The sequence below is a fragment of the Podarcis gaigeae genome, assembly GCF_964106915.1.
Source record: "Podarcis gaigeae genome assembly, chromosome: 4".
Classification (NCBI taxonomy): domain Eukaryota; kingdom Metazoa; phylum Chordata; class Lepidosauria; order Squamata; family Lacertidae; genus Podarcis; species Podarcis gaigeae.
The window spans coordinates 66,963,889-66,985,352 of NC_139677.1; the positions used below are offsets into that span (position 1 = coordinate 66,963,889).

Below are 21,464 nucleotides of genomic sequence, written 5' to 3' on the forward strand. Positions count from 1 at the left end.
CCACCTAAGCAAACAACCTATCATTCCTGATCCCTTCTGACAGACGAGTACACAAAGGAAGCAATAACGTATCACAAACGCCCAGGTGAAAGTGCTCGTGCAAGTACCATGAGAAAAATATTATGGTAAGAAGACCACGCTGCTGCAGGCACTACAATTTTTATGGTGATTATTCAAGAGTGCTGCTTGCTTCAGCCATTAAAGACATCAAGACTTGGTGTTATCTGTGGCAGCCTAGCCTAATTTCTATTCATTCTGCTAACCTGACAGATGTGCTACAATATTTTGTTTATTCAGCACTGTTTTCATGTTGTGTGCTGTTAGAACACTTTCCACTTTCTCCACCCACTGTGCTGCAATTTACTGTCTAGGGTACATTTATAGCTATAGCTCAGAAAATCACTATTATGTTTCTGGAATCCTGGCTTTTCTTAATTTTCCTCAGGCACCACCTGTAGTTGCCTGAAACAGGGGCCAAAGGGTTGTGTTACCTCTCACAAACCCTTGAGAGATCACTGTATTGTTGCTATCATGTATTTCTGCTTCACTCACATACAAGAGTACCAGAAATGTGTCCCTTTCACAATACATAGAAAGTTGAACTTTGGCGCAAGTTTGGAACACATTCTGTGTACACACAAGACATCACAACTATTAGAAAATTCCAGGTATGGAGTATTTTTGTGTCCATTGTTTGAAACTGAGGGCACTTCCAAACTGTGTTTAATTTTATGTAGGATTATATCCATGCAGAAAATTCAGGTTACAAAAGTAAAGCAGGTTTGGAGTTCCTGCGCTCATTTTACCATTACATTTTTGACTTCTTCATCTTTTAGGTGCCAATTTAATAATAATTTATACATTTTAGACAGATTTTTTTTATCAGAGAGGAGTTCTTTATCTAGTTCAGAAATTATCTTGTCAAACCCCTTTTCCATTTTATCTTGTTTAAAAATTCAGTTGAGTTGATGATATTGCAGCCAACTTACACCAATATGTTTTAATGTGTCATAGTCCTTCAGTCATAGTTGGTTATCTATTCTTCTAAGACTGTACTTTTGAGATAAGGAAAGTGACATGTTCCAGTACCAACCCAGTAGGGTAGCCTAGTAAATCTGGGGTTCCCATCCTATTTCTGTCTCTCTCTGTTGCCCCCCACCCACTAATGTGCCACCTAGGGCAACGGGTGTGGGATTCTCACACCCTGACTCAGTATAAGGCATATTCCTATGTTCTGAGTTACCTCATGGGAATGAAAGAATATTAATCTCCTGAAGTCCCCTAAGAGGACCTTTTATTCAACCATTTGTCTTGTTCTGTGGTAATCCTAGATGGCTCAGAAGGAATGTGATGTGGGGTGTGTGGGATAAATGGGTAGGAAAAGCTTAGCAGAAATGACCATGCCTTGCTGTTGTAACTGCCTGCATTGCAAAGAAAGAGGAAACTCGTGGTAATAAGTCAGGTTAAGAAATCACTGAGAGTAGCCGAAAGATAATGCCTTATAAGGTACTAGGAAGGTTTCTGGGTGACTCGGAATCATGAGGAAAAATGGAGAACAGTTAGAAAACAATTGAGCATGCTGAAAAAGGCTATGAATTTTGGTCAAACCACCCCCTGATGGAGCTACAGCTAATCAGCATGAACATGGGATGTATGTAATGGAGGGGGTGCATATCAAGGGGGAAATAAGAAATAGGCAGACTGGGACTGTAAACTGCAGTCTCCTAACCAACAGGAGAATGTAGGAGGGAAATTTGGACTGACTATAGGGTATAAAGTACCTTTAATGTACTTTATGGGGGCCTCCCTCTTTACAGCACGAGCTGGTGAGTTGCACATGTCTCGATAATAAACAATATTTGGTTTTGCCTGATCTCAGTGTCAGACTCCTTCTTATCATGCAGCAATTGATTCCCTCTGGGGAAGATCCCTGGGGCAAATTTGTCCAAAAGGGAGAGGTGGGTGGGGAAATGGGATGACAAGGACTAAAATTCTGAGGCAGGGAGGAAGCTTCCTTTCTGACCTCTGAACGGACACGGCTCAGGCATCCAATAAAAACAAATAGCATGATTGCCCTTCATATATTTGGCCTATTCTGCAGCCAAGTGAGGTCCCTCGATGGGTGGGGATAGAGTTAAAAAGCCCAAGCAGGGGCTGCACTTCTCTCTCGGCAACCTGACAGCCAGTGCCTGGAAGTGCTATTATTAGAAGGCTGATAAAATTTGAGGCTGACAGTTGTCCTGCCCCTTTGGGAAGAAATCACAGCGAGGGAAGGAGGGCAGCGGCCCTTGTCCTGACTGTGATCCCGGCAGCCTAATTCCCTGCTCTTTTTTTGACTGGGTGCTTCACTTTACTGCTAACAAGGAACATTAAACTGTCAGGAGACGTACCCTCCCAGCAGAACCGGTAAGTTGCTGTGGGGCTTTCATAGCTTCTTGCTTCGTTTGGTCTTGCTGGGTCATTGTGTGGTGTCAACAACTGCCACCGCCACCCTGCCTGCGGAGGCCTAGCTGCATTCCTGACATCTGAGACAAGCTGCAAGGGGGGCGAGAAAGGGGACTGTGTAAGGGAAGAGGCATCTTCCCTCGCGGCCTGAAATGGAGCAGGTATTTTTGTTGCACATTGATCACACATCTCCCCTGTATGGAGAAGCCTCAGGAAACAAGGGCTGCCTCTCTAGACTCCGTCCTAACAACCCAAGAGCAGGATCCCAGGGGTGCCATTTCAGATTGCTGTGGGGTGGGGGACAAAGTGCGGTGGTAAGGCTTATAGGTCCACTCAGAAAATTGAATTGCAAAATAATAATAAAACCTCTAGCCCTACTTTATTCTGAGCTGCAATCTTAGTTGGGGGAAGAGTCCCACTAAACACAACTGGAGTTATTATTGAGTAGACATAGGGCTGCACTGTTAAGAGCATTTGTTGTGATTACTTTTTATACTTCATAATAGCTATTACCTATGTGAACATTCACACTTTTAAAAAAAGCAAAAGGATTTTGCTTTTAGAAGGTATTTTAAGGCATATGCCTATTCTACTAATCAGGGACCATTGGTTTAGGGCTGGATGTGATGGCCCTCAATTACCCCTACGTGTGTGTATTGGACCTGTGTGAATCTTTGGATCCACATGGCCCTGGATTGCTCTCCCTGAGAAGCAGCCAGCTCAGTTTTGCCAAGTGGAGTGGATGCAGCCAGACTGCTGGGGACTGTGAGCCCAGGGGTACTAACACAGACCCTCCAAATGTCCCTATTTTCCAGGGACGTCCCTGATTTCGAGAAGCCATCCCAGATTCTGATTTGGTCCTGGAATGCCTCACATTTCCTTAAGATGTCTCTATTTTCATCAGAGAAATGTTGGAGGGTATGGAGTTATCCGACCCCCGAGCTGTCCAAAGGCAATCCTGTATAGGGAAGCTTTCTTTCATGTTTGCTGTTTTGTTATGTTTTTATATATGTTGGAAGTTGCCCAAAGTGGCTGGGGCAACCCCATAAGATGTGTGGGGTATATGTAGAAAAATTATCATTCTGGAATGAGACGTCCCCATTTTCGTCAGAGAAATGTTGGAGGGTATGTTAACAGTTTCTCTAACTTCCATTAATATAGTGCTTCCGAAGTCTCATGCCTCTTTTCCAGTGGGTGGTATTGCTTTATGGCAAACATCTCTTTGGAAGAGAGGCCTGGGGTTTAAAGTCGTGTGGAATCAAATGTTTGGTCTCAATTGCTTGGGGTGGTTCGTCGTGGAAAGGAAACTCTCAAACTTCATGTCCTCAGTCATACACAAACCCCCTTTCTGAACCACACCGATCTGCTTTTTGTAGTTTGGCAGATGGGTTTGCTCGATGTGCCTCTGCCTTTTAGTACGTTCTGATCCTCCTAATCCCACCCTCCCCAATTCCAGCGTGTTCCCACAGGAACTATGGCAAGTGGTATGGATTCAGATGGTGAGCAGGTGGTGCCCGATGGAGAAGGCCCTGATGTGAAAGCTGTGCAGGCCCACTATCTTCGCAGTCCCTCTCCTAGCCGGTGAGTCTTTTGCCAAGTAGGCCTCTATATCCCTCTGATCACATGGAACAAACTCCAGCCATTTTCTAGCCTTCCCCCTTCCTTTTTTAAAATTACCTTACGCTAACCCTGTGCATTATCCAAACCCTGAGCAAGGCAGAATTTAAAGAGTTCTTTCTTATTTCTTTTAGAAGCCAGGGTGGAAAGCTCATGCATTATTTAGCTAATCTAATTGGGTCAACTGAGGTTTTCCACAAATTCAAGTGTTATTGGGGGAAAGCATTATCAAAGTTAAGTGAGGCAGCACAGAGGAAACAGAGCCCACCCAAGCTGCCATCATTTGCATCAGTCTTTTCACAGTTCTTTGATTTGTTTGGATTCAAGTGTTTGATTCAATTGATTGTACAAATTTGGAATCTTATGTGAAGCAGGATTTCTGGGTCTTGCATAGAGGCATGCCCAGTAATCCCAGTTAGAAAGCAATAGTCAGCCCCTATCTATTTTTGAGGTTTTCTTTATCAAGCATGTTTTAGTCTGCAAGAGAGAGCCTTTTTCAATGCCCCAAACCTGTGTGATCTTGCCTTTTTCTCATTCAAAGGCATCGCTCAGTAGATCTAGACTCAGTGTGTGGCAACTGTTGGTGGGGGGGGGGGAGAGTGAATTCCTTGCTAGGGATCATTCATTAAGAAAGGAATTAAAAATACAGCTGTTGATACCATAATGCTGTTTTGCAAAGCTACAGCATGTCTGCACTTGAAATACTGTGTGCCGTTCTGGTCGCCTCACCTCAAAAAGGATATTGTAGAGCCATCAAAGGTTCAGAAAAGAGCAACCAAAGTGGTCGAGGGAATTTGAGCGAGTCCTCTAGGTGGAAAGGTTGCAGCATTTGGAATTTTTTAATCTCTGAGAAAGGAACAAGGAGGCCGTGAGCAAAAGCATGGTCCAGTCTATATGAGCGTCTCAGTAGAGCCTATTAATGAACATTTGTACACTTAAAGACGTAGTCGCAAGTAACCCTCACCCTATGCATTCACTGAACATGTAAAAGGGGCTCCTGTTTTCTGGCGTGTTCTTAGTTCCATTCCTTAGGGATATTAAAGGATAAATCAGGCTCTGTAGGCTGATTCATTTTTTCTTTTATCTGTTTCTGTTCCCATGGCTGATGATGAGACTGAGTGCTGCTAGCCAAACCATCTGTCTTTCCTGCAGCTTAGATACACTTGGCCAAGTTCGGTTTTTTCTTTGCACATGGCTCATTTGCATGTACATTGTTAATATGCCCTAAACTTACTTGCAATTGCTTTTAAAAAAAAGTTCCATAGTGTTTTGAATATGTACGTGAGGGCAGTCACTTTGACTCTAGATGTTATTGGGGTGATCTGTGCTTTCTCTTTACCATGCTGCTAGATTATTCTTTGGGGAGGAGCAAAAGGGGGAAAGACCACCCACTCTCTTAGAGACACACAAATCTATTTTGTGATTAAACAACTTAACAGTTAAATTCTATTCATATCTACTCAGATTGTTGTTTTCTTTTTTCTCTTTTTTATAATAACATTTTATTAGGTTTTCTCAAGAAAAAAGACCACAAAGATAAAAAAGTAAACATCAAAGACAAAAAAGAGAAAAATTACAACAATCAAAAATCAAAAATTCCACAGAAAAAACAAAAGGATAAGAAAAATAAAAAATAAAAATCTCTCCTTTCAAATTCTCAGCATTCTTTTACTTATTTTCCTGACTTCCTCTCACCTCCCTCCTTGTATTCCATTTTAAAATTAATTCAGCAAATTCATACCACTTGTCTTACCCTTAATTATATGTCCCCATGTAATATTTACCTCATATTTTCGTTTATAATCAAACCATTCTTACAAATTCTTATTTCCCCTTATTACTCAAACCACTTCATTTTTTCTTACATTAATTTCATTAATTTTATCTTGTCCTCAAATCTTTAAAGTTCTTAGATTTAAACCATTACTAAAGCCAGGGACGCAGGTGGCGCTGTGGGTTAAAGCCTCAGCGCCTAGGACTTGCCGATCGAAAGGTCGGCGGTTCAAATCCCTGCGGCGGGGTGCGCTCCCGCTGCTCGGTCCCAGCGCCTGCCAACCTAGCAGTTCGAAAGCACCTCCGGGTGCAAGTAGATAAATAGGGACCGCTTACCAGCGGGAAGGTAAACGGCGTTTCCGTGTGCGGCTCTGGCTCGCCAGAGCAGCGATGTCACGCTGGCCACGTGACCCGGAAGTGTCTCCGGACAGCGCTGGCCCCTGGCCTCTTGAGTGAGATGGGCGCACAACCCCAGAGTCTGTCAAGACTGGCCCGTACGGGCAGGGGTACCTTTACCTTTACCTTTAAAGCCAGTTACTTCCTTTCCAGCATCTCTTAATATTTCATTAGAATTGCACTAATTCCATAAATAAGAATTTATTACAAAAGCATTTCTCATTTTAAGTTTCTCCAACGTCCCTTTTCCTGGTTCCGGATAATGTCAGTCCTTAAGTCTTTAACCCTTGTCAATCCGGTGTTCTAATATCTGAAGCTCTCAAGTCACTTCCAGGCCCCCTCTGCGAGTTTTCTTGTTTCTGTTTGTAGTTACATAAATCCTTGTTCCCTGTTGTATTCTTTCGCATTTTCTTCTCTTTCTCTTTGGGGAGCCAGTCTCTGGAGGACTCTATGTAGTAAAATTCTTCATCTCCTTTTATCCAATTGTCCCATTCCCCAGTGTTGCACTCCCCAATGTTTAGTTTGTAATCCAAAGGGTAGTCATTCCAAAGATAATCTTCCACTTGTTTCACACTCCCACCCAAGATAATAACTCTCTTAGGTCCACAATTTAACCAGTGTCCTACGAATTCCATCTCCCAATGTTGCAGCTTCTGATCCTGTAAAACTTGGAAACTCTGTGTCTTATGAGATACATTCATAACCTCATGCACTTGCCCTAAGTCAATATCCTGGGTAGATTGTTGTGCAGTTTCTGTAACTGTACATTCCATTGGCACCTCCTTGTTAACTGCAGCTAAAATGTATGCCGTCTCTTGATTCATAAGAGACACTTTCTCATCCATCTGTTGCAGCACATCATATATTTTGTCCAGGGCAGATAAAACTTCCTCTCTCATCATTCTGTCAAGGTCAGAAAGCTGGTCCCACGGTCTGATTTTCTCAGCTGCTATGTTCTCTTTGTAAAATAAAACAAAAGCACTGGTAGATCTCCTCTAGGAGGGGTAGTTACTTTTTAGCATCCATTTTTACAGTGTATCCAGCAAGGGAAAATAAAAGTTACTTTCGATTTTCAGATATTTTGTTTCCTTTCAATCTAAAGCAAACAGGCAGAAGGCTGCATAGGACTTATTTTCCTTCCAACTCTATCTGTCAGTTTTCTTATATTCCTATTATAGGCACCACCGACAATTTCTTTCCTTTCATTCTGTCCCCAGGTTAGGAACAGTGAAGACTTATTTTCTTAAATTACTCTCTGCAGGATTTGCAAAGTCACGATTTGTTTCCCCCCTATCCTCCTGCTGTCTAGGGGGGATTTGGTAGTTAAAAGAGCAGGAAATTCCAGGCTGTCAATTTACAGCTTTTAGCTTATAAAGTCTTTGCTTTGATCTTTCTACAAAGAGCAGGAGGTGGACTTCCTATTTTTACACCTTCCCGTCTCGGCTCTAATTCAAAGGTATAATTTTGATCTACAAGTTTCAATTGTCCTACTCACGGGTTGTTGTTTGAAATCCGAATTAGCATAGGAAAAAGGACAGTGCTCTCCGGCTTTGGCTGTGCAGCTTCACTCCACAGAAGTAGCGATTGACTCTCAGCACCACGCCAACCCCCGTCTCACTCCGGAGCCCTTTGTAGAGCTCCTTTGCCAAACAGAGGGGCGCAAACGGTGCCCGCCGAGTCCCACGGTCGCAGGCTTCTTCCGTCTGCGACTTTTGAAAGGGTCCCCGCTTCGCTGCAGCGGTAAGACCCGGTTTCTGTGGAGCTGTCTCCCCCTGAATCAGGGAGAATCCGCCATTGTCAGAGGCGCCGCCTCCGGAAGTCCAGGTTGTTGTTTTCAATGGAATTTACTCTCAGCCAGTTCAATATGCCTAAATCAGGGATGGGGAAAGTTTGGTCTTCCAGCTGTTGCTGGATTACAACTTCCATCATTACTGACCATTGATTATGATGACTGACGCTGATGGGAGGAGAGTTCCATAACATCTGAAGGGCTATATATTCCCTAAATTATTGTGCCTGATTTTCAAGGTTTTCAACAGGTGTTTTATTTTTCCTCCTGTAAAATATTGGAGGAATCCATGGTTTAAGCAACTCAAAATGCTTTTAACTAACATTTTTTTTTGTTGTCAGCAGAGAGAGGCTTTTTATACCAGCCTGTTGCTCTTCACTATGGATCTAGCAGTCCTCAATAGAGATGGAAGGGCTCTCTGTTTGTTTCTTCACTTGCTCCAATACAACAGAGCTTCCAAACTCAAAATTCCTGTTCTTAGAGTTGCCGCATTTTCCCTGCCACTGGCTGTGTACACCATACCTTTAAAGCTCATTTCAGCCACATTCTTTCCTTCCAAAAATTCTGGGCACTAGTTTGTTAAGGGTTTCTGGGAATTGTTACTCTGTGAGGGGTGGACTACAGTGCCCAGAATGTGCTTTGATGTGCTTTAAAGATACACAGCCATTAAAGGTTTCATGCTTTCTACAAATGGCATGTCAATTAAGAATTTGCCAGAGATAGTTTTCATATCCTTAGCTTGTAGAACAGCCTTTTCCAACCTGGTGCCCTTCAGATGTTTGGTCTACAACTCCCATCAGTGCCGACCGGCTTGATCATTGCAGAACGACCGCTTGGTGGCTTCCTTCACACATCCATGAGCAGAAAGCTAATTGGATTCTCTGCATCAACACCTCAAACAGGTGGCTTTGAAAGTAGCACTATCTGTGGAGCAAAACATTGTCTCTGCTTCACTTTCAGCATACTCAAGAAGGCAAGGGATCTCTTAAAAGTATGAGTGCTACTTGTATGTTTGCTTGTAATGCTGGCAGAACAACACCTTGCAGTCCCTTAATTACAGATCCTTGTTTAAGTTGAGGAGGCGTAACTCAAACTGACATCCTCTGGTGCTATAAAGGAAAAAGCATCTTTGTGCTGCAGGGTGTATTGCAGAGGATGGTGTGTCTAGATTCTAAGGGTGAAATTCAACATTGCACTATGTTGATTGTTCTGCCAGGGCAAGCTTTACAGCTTGCCAGATGGAACAATCAGATGCTGTTCTGGGGGTTCTCTAGACCATTCCTAGCCAATTTTGGGGGACACAGAAGAAGACGGGGGAACCCTGTTGTACAAACTGAAGTCCTAATGCTGGCTTCTGCTGCTGGGATGCATGAGTTGAATTCTGCCCTAAGTAATCGATTTCTAGGCAAAATGGCAGCCTTAACTTTAAAGGGGCTGGGGGGGGGGCAAAAACTTTGTTTACCTTTGGCAGAGGCAATGAAAGGGCAATGCTCACACTTGCTACATAAACACCAGAGCTCCATTCCTGCTCTTTCCTCAGCCAGTCCCTCCAGCTTAATATGCATTAGCTAAAGCCCCAGCTCTCTAGTGCTTTGTACACTTGACCCCTAGACATCACAGGCTTCTCCCGGCCTTCTCCACTGCCACTGCCTTGGGAAGCTGGCTGCCCATATAACGTTTCATGGTCGGTTGCTATGGAGACCAATTTTGATTAATGCAGCTGTCAGGCAACCCTCTGTTTACAACAGTCAGAGACATCTGGACTATCATCCACCCTCTAGTGGATGAAAAGGAAACATCTTCCTCTTCTGTAAAAAGAGACACAGGACTCCGTAACTTTACCACAGTGGTAACTAGAGTGTCACTAGAGGGCAGGGGGATTCATGGCCTAATGCTTGGTCATTGCTCCTTGCTCTGTGCTCCCCTTTATCTGCAAGGGAGAGATGTGGACTGATAAACCCCAGAGTCAAAGGGAGACAGCAGTGCATCATTTGCCTCTGAGCTGCCTTTGAGCTGATACCTGGTTCAACAAGTTCCTCGTCCCCACCTGCATTACTGTACATCAAAGAATATTACAAGCATTATATTACAAAATCTGTGTATCACTACAGTATCTACTATGAGAGCATTCTTGCTCTTCATTTTGGAATAGGGAATGGGAGACAGTAGATTAGTTTATACAAACATTTTTTTTGTTTTTGCTGGGAAATGCTTTCCCCCCACCGATTACTCCAGTTTACAAATGTGCCTCCATATGGTAAAATCAACATACAACAAAGGGAAATGTAGCGTTTTCTGTAGATGAATTTTATGTTATAGTATCTTAATTCTGCACTTTTGGGAAGAGGAACACATTGATGAGAATGAATAATAAAAGAAGCATTATGGGGAAATTTAAACTTGTTTTGCCATTTTTTAAATTGCTTGTGTGTATGCAAACATGGGCCATCTCCCAACGTCACCCGCTTCCTGTTCTGCTGTACAGTTTCCCCTCACCCTCAGGCTGCTCTGTTTTGAAATAGTTGTGGTGGAAGCTGTCAAAGGTGAGTCAAACAACTTGTAGAAGCTTGCCTCACATCGTTGTCATTTATTAACAGATATTCGGTGTTATCGGATACAGACACTGAGAGCATCTTCATGGAGCCCATCCATCTGTCATCTGCTGTGGCTGCTAAACAGATCATCAACGAAGGTAGGAGGCAGAAAGAAAAGGCAATGGGTTTATGAGTAAGGGGAGGCTGGTGAATAGGTGCCCTTACTTTTGAATAGAGGAATAGACTAGATGATTTCTGGTCCCTCCCTCTCAACTCAATTATCTTATAATATCTGGAGACCATTTATAGAACCTCTGCTGATTAAGGTTACTTCCATAATCACAGTGTATTTTTAAATTGCTGTCCTTGTGCACTCACTTTTTACAGAGATTCCAAATGACATCATCTTTATCATCATCATCATAACCACGCCTTCTTCTCTGACAGGGACTCAATCACAGATATCAATACTCCATTCCTGTGTTTTCCTGTATTGTTCTCATATCTTTATTAATATATTTTGGGTAGCATTGTTTAATTTAAAACATTTGCCATTCCAGCCTATCTAGTGTGTGAACTGGCAAAGTGTCACTGAAGCTTCGCTGGGCTACTGTACCTTGAATTAGAAGGTTTCTTCACCTTTGCCTCTAAATGCTTCCTATTTAGCAGGACGATTGCTCCTTAATTAGTCATCTCCCATTCAGCTGGGGAGAGAGGGCTTTAATTACTGGTTCCCTCTAATACAAAAAGAATAATGAATAGAGATCAATAATTAAACCTTCCTACCATGGGTTATAGGAGCCAGCGAGTTAAGAGGCAATGCATTAGTAATGCTACTGCCAAACCGAACAAGAAGCAATCAGAGGCAAAAGACGCAAGGATAAACCTTCCGAGTACAGTTGCTGAGGACCTTTGCTGAACAGCTCTTCCTTCCAAGTTAAATATTGTAGAAGAACCCTGGCCATGGGGTTGGGTATTGTTGGATATTTAATGCTATACTAAGTAGCACATGGATTTACCATTTAAATTCTGTTTGGTGAATTCTACTCATTGTTATAATCAAGTGCCTTAACAATGCTAAATGGCCTTGTATGAAAGCTACTCTAGTATCAAACAGCCCCTCTTGATATGTCTCTCTTTTACATTTTGCTAAACAAGACTCTGGGGGTTTTTCTTTTGAATTCAGTGGTGGTGCATCACAGCGCACTCTGCAACTATAGATGAAGTGTTTGCCCTAAAAGCTAGCCAGGCTACTTTCTGCCTTCCATTCATTATTGGAATGAGATTCTACTTAACTCTATGTTGAAATACTACAATACATGGCATCAGGTGAGCCTCTTGTGGAAAGGCATTCCACAAAGGCATTCCATACAGGAGGCAAAGTCACTGAAAATCCCTTTCCTTGTCTCACTTCATTAGGTGGGGAAATCTGGAGAAAGGTCTCAAATGAATATCACAAGGCTTAGGCTTACCAAGATCCCATCAATATGATTTCAATATTCAATAGTCCATCAAGATTATAGCTTGAGCATTGATGTGCACATAGCTCAGATCAAGGGCCCAGGCACTTTGAGAAGATCCATACCATGCCTTTAAAGCACATTCAATGCACATTTAAAGCACATGGCTTTCCACCAGAGAATCCTAGGAACTGTAATTTCAGCCTCACAGAGCTACAATTCCCAGCACCCCAAGCAAATGACAGTTCCCAGGATTCTTTGGGAGGAGCCACATGCTTTAAATGTGCACTGAATGTGCTTTAAATGAGTGGTGTGAATCTGCCCTTTGTTGAACACTCGTTGAGAAGCATGTCAAAGGTAAAGGGGACCCCTGACTGTTAGGTCCAGTTGCAGACGACTCTGGGGTTGCGGCACTCATCTCGCTTTACTGGCCAAGGGAGCCGGTGTACAGCTTCCAGATCATGTGGCCAACATGACTAAGCCGCTTTACCGTTGTCAAAGGTAAACAGGTGCAATTTTGAAAATGTAAGTGTTGTTTCATTCCAGAGCTGAAGACAAAGGAGGTGAAAGCAGATTCTGGGTGTCCAGGGATGCTCGAATCTGCAGAGCAGCTACTGGTGGAAGACTTGTACAATCGGGTTAAGGAAAAGATAGATGATACCAGCTTGTTCAACACACCATGTGTCATGGATTTGCAGAGGGCACTTGTGAAAGACCGGCTTGAGTCTCCAAAGGATGCCGTTGATGAAGTCTGGCCAAATGTCTTCATAGCAGAAAAGTGAGTAGGAAGACTGTTTCTCTTTGATTATCATTCCTAGAGTTGGACTTCTCACACTTTATTGGAGAAGAAGATCAATAATCCTAGGTGAAAAAGTATTTTTTTTCAAATGTCCCATCCCAAAATAAACTTATGTAAAGAATACCACTATAAAGGCAGAAAGTGTTACAGACATACCTCATGTTGCGTCTGCTTCAGGTTGCGTGTTTTTGTCTTGTGTCCCGCGGCAACCCGGAAGTACCAGAATGGGTTACTTCTGGGTTTTGCCACATGCGCATAAACGCTAAATAGCGTCGTGTGTGTGTGTGCCGACGCAGCACTTCAGCTTACGTCAGTTCTGTGTTATGAATGGGCCTCCAGAATGGATTCCAACCGTAACGCGAGGTTCCACTGTATAGGGTGAATATTATATCCTGATCTCCTGCCTGCATTCCTGTGAATGACACAATGCATTCTTGATTTGAATGCAGTCAAGGAGATTGTACATACACCAGTGGTGGGAGATAAAAAAACCCTAAACCAAACTAATGAGGGAAGTCAGTTTCTTAGTCAACTAGTTGATGCTGCTTCTATTGCATTGGGGAATTGGCATCTCACATAATTGCTGGAATCTGAAAGTTTAAATTGGACAAGTGAAGATTCCTTTCCCTCCATCAGGCCAGAATTGTACTTTGCAGCCAAGGTGCAGCTGCCACTGAAACAGGCAATCTTATGTCTCTTCCTTCTATCACCTTCATAACATTTAGTTATGCAGAACTTGTAACATGGCATTATGACTTTTCACTTCCTTTTTCCACCTAATTGGCTGCCATTTGCGGGGGTGGAAAAAATTATAACGTGATGGCATCACACCATGCATTTTGCATTATTAAACGATGCCAGAGGAAAATGCACAGCCATTACTTTCAGAGGTCGAAAGGTGCTGACCATATTATGTAGTTCCAGCCTCCACTTGCCATGCCCTGATTCTCTCTGATTCATGGTATGAATAAAGCCTGCTTTAAGAAGAAGACCAGCCAATGTACAAATAGCAGCTGCTGTCAATGCTGTTTTAAACAAAAGAGCATGAATTATAAATAAGGTCTTCTAATTTCTGAGCCATTTTTGTTCATAAAAAAAGCTTTTCCCCCAATGGTTGCTTGTCACAGTTTCCAAATGTCAAATCACAGTGATCATGACACAATTTGATATATGAGTCTTTTAACATTTGCAGCCATCATATTTCCTTAACCCAGTTATTTCAAAATCCCAGTACATATTGGAACGAAGGCCTTATGAGATATCTTGATGGTGTTGCACTGGGAGAATCATTTATGTGCCTTGCAGATGATTTGCTCCCTGCATTTGCCACAGTGCCCAGGGCAACAATAGTAAACATTTTAACAGTGGGGCATTTATGACCCCAGTGATGAAGTGCAGCAACTTTCTAAATACCCTAACTGGTTGGTGGCTCAGCTACCCAGAAGGCAATCTCATTCCAAATGAGCATGGCCACTCATTACAGTCAGCAAGGGAGGCTCTCCTGTACGACCAATCAGTGGGGGCATAACTTGGTGAAACATTGGCGATGGCTGCTATAGTGATCCCACCTAAATTATGTAACTTCCTTCCTCAAGAGGTCTGTTTATTTCCCTTTCTCTTGACTATCCACTGCCTGGTTATGACATTATTATTCAGGCAGGTATTTGATCTGCCATGCTAATGAACTTTTAGCAGACTAGCCCTATTTTAGCTGGTTTTATATCCTGCTCCTGGCTCTTTGTTTTATTATTGTATCGCTGATGTTTCCTTAATTGATTTTGTAAGTGTTCTTTAAATGTGTTGTTAGCCACCCAGAATAATGTGGATACACTAGAAAGGTGAGGTCTAAATCTGCCTAATATAAAACACCGTTATGAGACTTCCAGAGATTTGTCATGTTGGCCTGGTACACATGTCACTGTAAGCCAAAGTATAACTGGCACTGCACAATCATGCTGGCTCCCAAAGGGGAGCTCATGCCAACTCCACATGGCATGGCAGCTAAGTCAAGGTTTTGCTTAGCATACCATGCAAACTTGGGATTGTGGTTAAACTCGCTAGTCTTCTACTACGATCTATGGCCAAGAACAAACCTTGGGATCATGGTTAAAGATGAGAGCATTTAACCGTGATTGTGGAACTGGAGAACAAACAGTGATTAACTACTGTGCTGCACTAACCTAAACGGACCAGGAAAGAGCTAAGTTAGTGCAGTTTTCTTCCTGGCAGCCAGCATGTTTACCAGGGCTGTCTTAAGTATATGTAGCACCAGGGTGCAAAGATCCGCCCGGCGCCCCCCCCCCCCCCCGGTTGGCCAGACCCAGGCTCGCAAGAGGGCAGAGCTGGCCAGCCGCCTCAGCATCTCGCTGGCTCGATCGCCCCTGAACTCGTGGCGCAGAGCCACCCGCAGCAGAAGAGCCCACTGTGGCACTCCGACTGACGGGCGGGCTCTTCGCTGGACTCAACTCTCAGGCCCCAGACTCTCATCCTGGTGCCCCTGAGAGCCTGGTGCCCTGCACCCCTAGCGCCTGTGGATAAGACAGCCCTGATGTTAGCACTGAGCAATGGTTTGTCTTAGCATTGCACGAAAATGTGGCCATTGTAACCTTTTGTGTTCGACCAGATAGTAAATACATGTTGTGAACATGCTCGCACTTACAATACTATTTTAATCACCTGTGGGGTAGATCATTCATATTGCCAGTCTGCACAAACTTGCAGAGTTCCTCATCAACTCAACCCATTTTTCTATTGCTGGCCTTAGGCTAGTTTTCAAATACTCAAGAAAGTAGACAGAATCTAACCTCTCTTCCTTTGTCTTGAAGGAGTGTGGCAGTGAATAAAGGTCGCCTAAAGAGACTAGGAATTACTCATGTGCTTAATGCTGCTCATGGCACTGGTGTGTATACAGGACCAGACTTCTACAATGGCATGAACATCCAGTATTTAGGCATTGAGGTGGATGATTTCCCAGATATGGACATCTCTAAACATTTCCGTGAGGCTGCAGAGTTCCTTGATGAAGCTCTACTAACCTACAGAGGTATGTAGGTCAAACTGCACAACTTCTCATTTTCAGCTTCTGTTGGTTCATTATCATTTGAGAAGTAGGTATTAGGGCCCCTCATACACACTAATGAAGTTCCTTCTACTCTTCAGACTGTATTTTTAATGTTTCTACCATGGCAATGTTAACCATTTAGGAAGATGAAAATAAATAAGTACATTGGGTTGAAGCCAACTAAGTCATCTCAGAGTGGACTCATTGAAAGCAACAGACATGACTAACTTAAGTCCATTTTAAAGTTTCTCCTCTGAGTATGGGTATCACCTTTATAATTTATATACATATAATAATGGAAAACATGTTTAATATGGTGAGGGGCAAGTTCTTCCCAAGTTTTGGAGCATTGTTGCACCAAGCTTCACACCAGTGGTTTATCAACATTAGTGAATATAAATTGGGGGAAGATGCAGGAGTGGCCTGTGTGGTAAGCCAGGCTGAGCTCAACAAGAATTTCTTTGGATTAGAAGGGATTGTAGCATATATTCCCCCATTTGCTGCTATGCTTAAAATGTTTTGAGATTTCTGTGATGAAATATATAAATTATTTATTTAACTTAATTTACCATGTTCCCAGTTTAGTTATTAATGATGAATTAAATCAAGACTAATGATGGCAGAACCCACCCACCCACCCCCACCAACTATTTATTTGATCCAGAAACTGTTTCAGAAATAGACTATTACATACTTCCCAAATCCAGTGTCCTCCAGATGCTGTTGAACAACAGTTCCCAGTATTCCTCTGGCAGTAGTTAACCACCTATATAATTTTACTTCTAGGAAAAGTCTTGGTCAGCAGTGAAATGGGAATCAGCCGCTCAGCAGTGCTGGTAGCTGCTTATCTGATGATCTTTCATCATATGACAATCTTAGAAGCCTTGATGACTATACGCAAGAAACGCGCCATATATCCCAATGATGGCTTCCTGAAACAGCTCCGGGAGCTCAATGAAAAGCTATTGGAGGAACGAGAAGAGGAAGGTGAAGAAGATTCTGATGATGACACAACCAGTAGCCAGAGTTCTGTTGTCAGAGCTGGAAGCTCTTCCTTGATGTCTGGGAGAGAAGATTCTGGGAGTATCATGGGAGCCAAAGTCCACTCTATCATGGTAGAAGAAGAAGACACAACAAGCCTCCTGGGAAGTGTAATGAGTACCTCCTCTATGGGAAAATCGAGCTTGGTTTCCAAGCAGCCTACTCTTATCAGTGAAGAAGAGGAGGAACAACTCTATGAAGAATGGAGGAAGAAGCAAGGCTTGCCAGCAAAGGAACTTTCAAACAAGGATGGAGAAGGCAAACCCTCAGACCTTACGTTTCAGGTACAGGAGGAATCTGAGGCGGATATGAGTCGGATGATCCAAGAGTGGCAGTCCAAAAATGAAAAGTACCAAATGGAAAGCTACTTGTTTCCCAAGGAGGAGGATGGAGGTTCTAGAATGGGAGAAAGGCCATGCTCTGTAAATGATGTAAGTGAAACAGAAAGTGTGAGTAGCCAAGAGATCAGAATCTTGAAACAACAGCTAGAAGCAAGTGGCATTAACAGAATGAGGAGAGGGCGTACAGATTCCATGTCTACAGAAAGCAGCTGGGATATGTGGAATGAGAGGATGATGGAGATAGAGAAGGAAGCTTCTCGGAAATATCATTCCAAAACTAAATGTGGCCATGAGAACCCAAGGCCTGACAATGGAACAAATGGGAGGGATGTGGATGAGGAAAGTATACTATCTGATACTAGCTCATTTTATAATTTCTGTCAAAAGAACAAAGACAAGCTGACTGCCTTAGAAAGGTGGAAAATCAAGAGAATTCAGTTTGGATTTCACAAAAAAGACTCAGAGGCCTCTGAGAAATCAAAGGATGAAGATGGCAGCCAACAAAATAAAGAGGCTATGGAAGAGGAGAAGAGCTTGTCAGATATCAACCTGACAGCTTACCAAGCCTGGAAGGCTAAACATCAGAAGAAGGTAGGCAATGAGAATAAGGATGATATTGTGGAGCTTGCTAAAGGTGAAGATTCTGCTTCTTCCAGAAGAAAGCAGAGGCGAATGGAGTTACTTGAACACTCAAAGAAAGTTCTGGAAGAAAGTCAGTCTCTCTGCAGCTGGGAGGCAGAGAGTACAATGAGTGGAAGTATCCCTTTGTCGGCCTTTTTGCCATCAACAGCTTCCGTAAATGGTGCACAGGATTCTGCCTCAGTATTGAGCATGCAGACCAATCGCTCATCTTTCTCTCAGGCTAGAGGCGGTAGTGGGGCAATGTTGAACCATTCAGTAGCTACAGGTGTTCCCAACCTTCCTGTTGGCCCAGAAGACACTATATCTATAGCCAGTATTCAGAACTGGATTGCCAATGTTGTTAGTGAAACTATTGCTCAGAAACAAAATGAGATCCTAATGTTGTCCCGCCCATCATCAGTATTAGCTTCAAGTGTTAAATCAGTTGATGATGACAAGGCATCTCTGCTTAGTGCACAAAGTGGCTCATCACTACCTAGTTCACTATTTCACCAGCAGGGCAACCAATATGCTGACACTCAGTCCATGCTGTCTTGTAACACCTCAATGAGTGGAAGGACAGGAGGATCCAGCTCAAGCAGGAAAGTGACACAAACAAGCAAGCCTCTTTACAGCCTCTTTGCCGATGAGGTTGACTTGAAGAAACTTAACAGAAAGGAAAGGGAGATGCAAACAGAGATGAGAGAGAAAATGTCAGATTACCAGACCGAGAAGGTTATCAGTGACAATAAACGTAGCACTTTATTTAAGAAGAAAAAGATCAAGGAAGAGGATGAAGATAAGAAGGCAGAAAATTATGCAGAAAATGTAATTGGTGGCCTTAGGTACCCTTTAGAAGCTCATAACGACAGGAGTGACACAGCATCTTCTTTCTCAGGCCAGTTTGCCAGAGTAGGTGCTATAAGGTCGGAGGTAGAAAAGAATGTAAGTAAGTGGCTCAGTGGCTTGAAAACAGAAGAAAAGTCCTCATACCAGGACTTCTCTGATGCTAGTGGAGAAAAATACAGGAGATCATCATTCAGAGAGGTGGACACTGAGGCTTCTAGCTATAATTTTTGCAGATCTCAAAGAGAAGAAATTGATCGCTCTTCAACCTTTCAGTGCAAAGATGACTTGCAGAGAACCTCCTCACGATTTTCCTCTGCCTCTGCACAAGAAGATAAGGCAGCTCACACATTTACACGGTCCAAATTCAGTGAGACAAGTTCCAGAGAAGAAAGTCCAGAGCCATATTTTTTCAGGAGGACACCAGAACCATCCTGCAGCTCAGAATCCCCTGAACCACCCCCCAGGAATCGGATCAGGTCACATCGCTTGGAAGAGCGCGAAGAGGAGTCCAGTTCAGACACATCTGAGTTTGGAGCCAAGAGAAAGTTCACCCAGAGCTTTTCAAAGTCTGAGGAGAATGCAGAGAAAGAAGAAAAGGTAGAAGAAAGAAAAGAGTGTTATGCATCAAGGCAGTTATTCAGACACAGGCAAAGCATGCGCAAGGAGGAGGAGGAAGAAATGGATGATGATGCCATAATTGCTGCCTGGAGGAATCGGCAAGAAGAAACTACGGCAAAGCTCCGTCGAAGAAGAGAGGAGCGGAGTGATAGAGAACAAAGTCATGCCAGCTCCATGTCTCCCCCTCCCATTTGAAAGAAAACTTCCACAGTCCCTACGAGAAACCAAGACTAAAATGCCCCTCAGTTTCATCAACCTCCATTGCATTTCCTATCACCCTTCCCAGAACAGAGCACTGCATTAATCCTACAGGTATTCTCTTATCTTTAATTCTCAACCTGAGATGAAGATACTAATGACAGTGGCTCTTCCCAAGAAAAAGGGATTGTGTCAATAGTCAATTATTGGTGTGCAGAAATGCATCAAGTTGTTTCTGAGACAATTTCTTCAACAAAACAGTAAACATAATTAACAATAATAATCAAAAGAAACAACAGAGGCTCAGCTAATTTGCTTCAGATATTCAATTGATTCTGTTTACTGCAATCATTGAAGAGTCACTCTGCCCCCCTCCCCTTTCCACTTCATCATGATTAGAATTGGAACAAAATCAGCAGCCTCTGCCACTAGTTTGAAAACGTAGCTGCTCTTACAGCATATATGCCCTGTTCCCTTGTGGATAGTACAATTGAACTTATATTATTTCTTTCCTAAATCCCAAACCACAGAGCCTTTTCTTTCTCTTGTGTGTATCAATAGAAGGGAAACTACTGAGAGAATAAATGTAATGTTTGTTCCCATGACAACTTGTAACTGAGCAAAATATCAATCATTGGTCACATGGGGAGATCTTGTTTAAAGGTTTTAATTTTGTTTGCTATAAAGGAGACTACACTAGATAGAACAAATTACCTTTAGAACAAAACATCAGGCCCAGCCTTAGAAAACATATGCTACAGTGGTGATTATCCCTTTTAAATGTAAATCCAGGATATATATTGGTGTGTGCACATTAAAGGAAAGAGAGTCACATCTGTTTGTTTGCTATGGATCATGGAATCATAGAATTGTAGTTTTGAAAGGGACCCCAAGGGTCATGTAGTCCAATCCCCTGCAATGCAGGAATCTCAGCTAAAGCGTCCATGACAGTTGGTCATTCAACCTCTGTTTAGAAACCTCCAAGGAAGAAGAGTCCACAACCTCAGGAAGGAGACCATTCCACTGTCAAACAGCTTTTACTGTCAGAAGGTTTCTCCTGATGTTTAGTCAGAATCTCCTCTCTTGTAACTTGAAGCCATTGGTTTGGGCCCCACCTTCTGTATCAGAAGAAAAAAAGCTTGCTCCATCTTCCATGTGACAGGCCTTGAGATATTTGACGATGGCTACCATATCCTCTCAGTCTCCTCTTTTCCAGGCTAAACATACCCAACTCCCTCAACCATTCCTCATAAAGCTTGGTTTCCAGATCCTTGGTCATCTTGGTCGCCCTTCTCCTTGCCATAAATTCACCCCACCCAGCGTACTCTTTGTCCAGAATGTCCTTCTACTTCATCTTGCTCCTCAGACCTTCCCCCTACCCTGCATAAATCAGGAGCAGCCAGACCTGACACCATCTTCAGCTTCTTCTCTACATCCATAAGAATGAGCTAGTAATAAAGTAATAAAGTGGCAGAGGCCTGAGGTGATAGAATTGACTGCATCATTTCAAATGTTGGGAGGGGAAGAGAACAATGCACTGCAATCAGAAAACTGATGTGCTATGGGGTGGTATTTGGAGGAAGCTTAGTACATGGGAAAGCAATTTTAAAAAAATAGCATACCCCATCAGCAACCTAACGTAGGGTAGTCCAGGGCAGATTCAGATTTGATGGGGCTTTTGGCAACGTGGCCTCCCCAGGCCCCTGACTGTCGGCTTACCTGGCCACAGCAGGTGACTGTGGGCCTCTATTTAACATTCTCCACTATGCTCCTGACATAGCATTGTTCTGGGACATCATGGGAAATGGGAAGTGCTGGTTTGTCAATCAGGCAGGCTGGGCCAGCCCAGGAGGAATCCCTGCCACAGTGCTAGGGCACCAGCTTTTGGCATCAGGCCTGGTGCCATCCAAAATTACCTCAGG

The 21,464-nt window shown here is 43.1% G+C and overlaps 1 protein-coding gene across 1 annotated transcript; it reads left to right on the forward strand.

The window, feature by feature from the left end:
• Nucleotides 1-2,170: 2,170 nt before the first annotated feature.
• STYXL2 (serine/threonine/tyrosine interacting like 2) lies at nucleotides 2,171-20,376 on the forward strand. The gene is made up of 6 exons (XM_083736158.1): nucleotides 2,171-2,406; nucleotides 3,902-4,026; nucleotides 10,618-10,712; nucleotides 12,561-12,792; nucleotides 15,639-15,856; nucleotides 16,661-20,376. Exons 2-6 carry the CDS (start codon nucleotides 3,920-3,922, stop codon nucleotides 19,537-19,539), a joined length of 3,531 nt encoding a protein of 1,176 aa, XP_083592284.1. The 5' UTR covers nucleotides 2,171-2,406; nucleotides 3,902-3,919; the 3' UTR covers nucleotides 19,540-20,376.
• The last annotated feature ends 1,088 nt before the right edge of the window (nucleotides 20,377-21,464 follow it).

Excerpts from the sequence above, each read along its gene's own strand:
- STYXL2 (XM_083736158.1), top strand. The coding sequence starts at position 3,920 with ATGGCAAGTGGTATGGATTCAGATGGTGAGCAGGTGGTGCCCGATGGA. Across the intron at positions 10,713-12,560 it reads TAAACAGATCATCAACGAAG|AGCTGAAGACAAAGGAGGTG; the intron begins GTAGGAGGCAGA and ends GTTTCATTCCAG. Across the intron at positions 12,793-15,638 it reads AATGTCTTCATAGCAGAAAA|GAGTGTGGCAGTGAATAAAG; the intron begins GTGAGTAGGAAG and ends TTTGTCTTGAAG.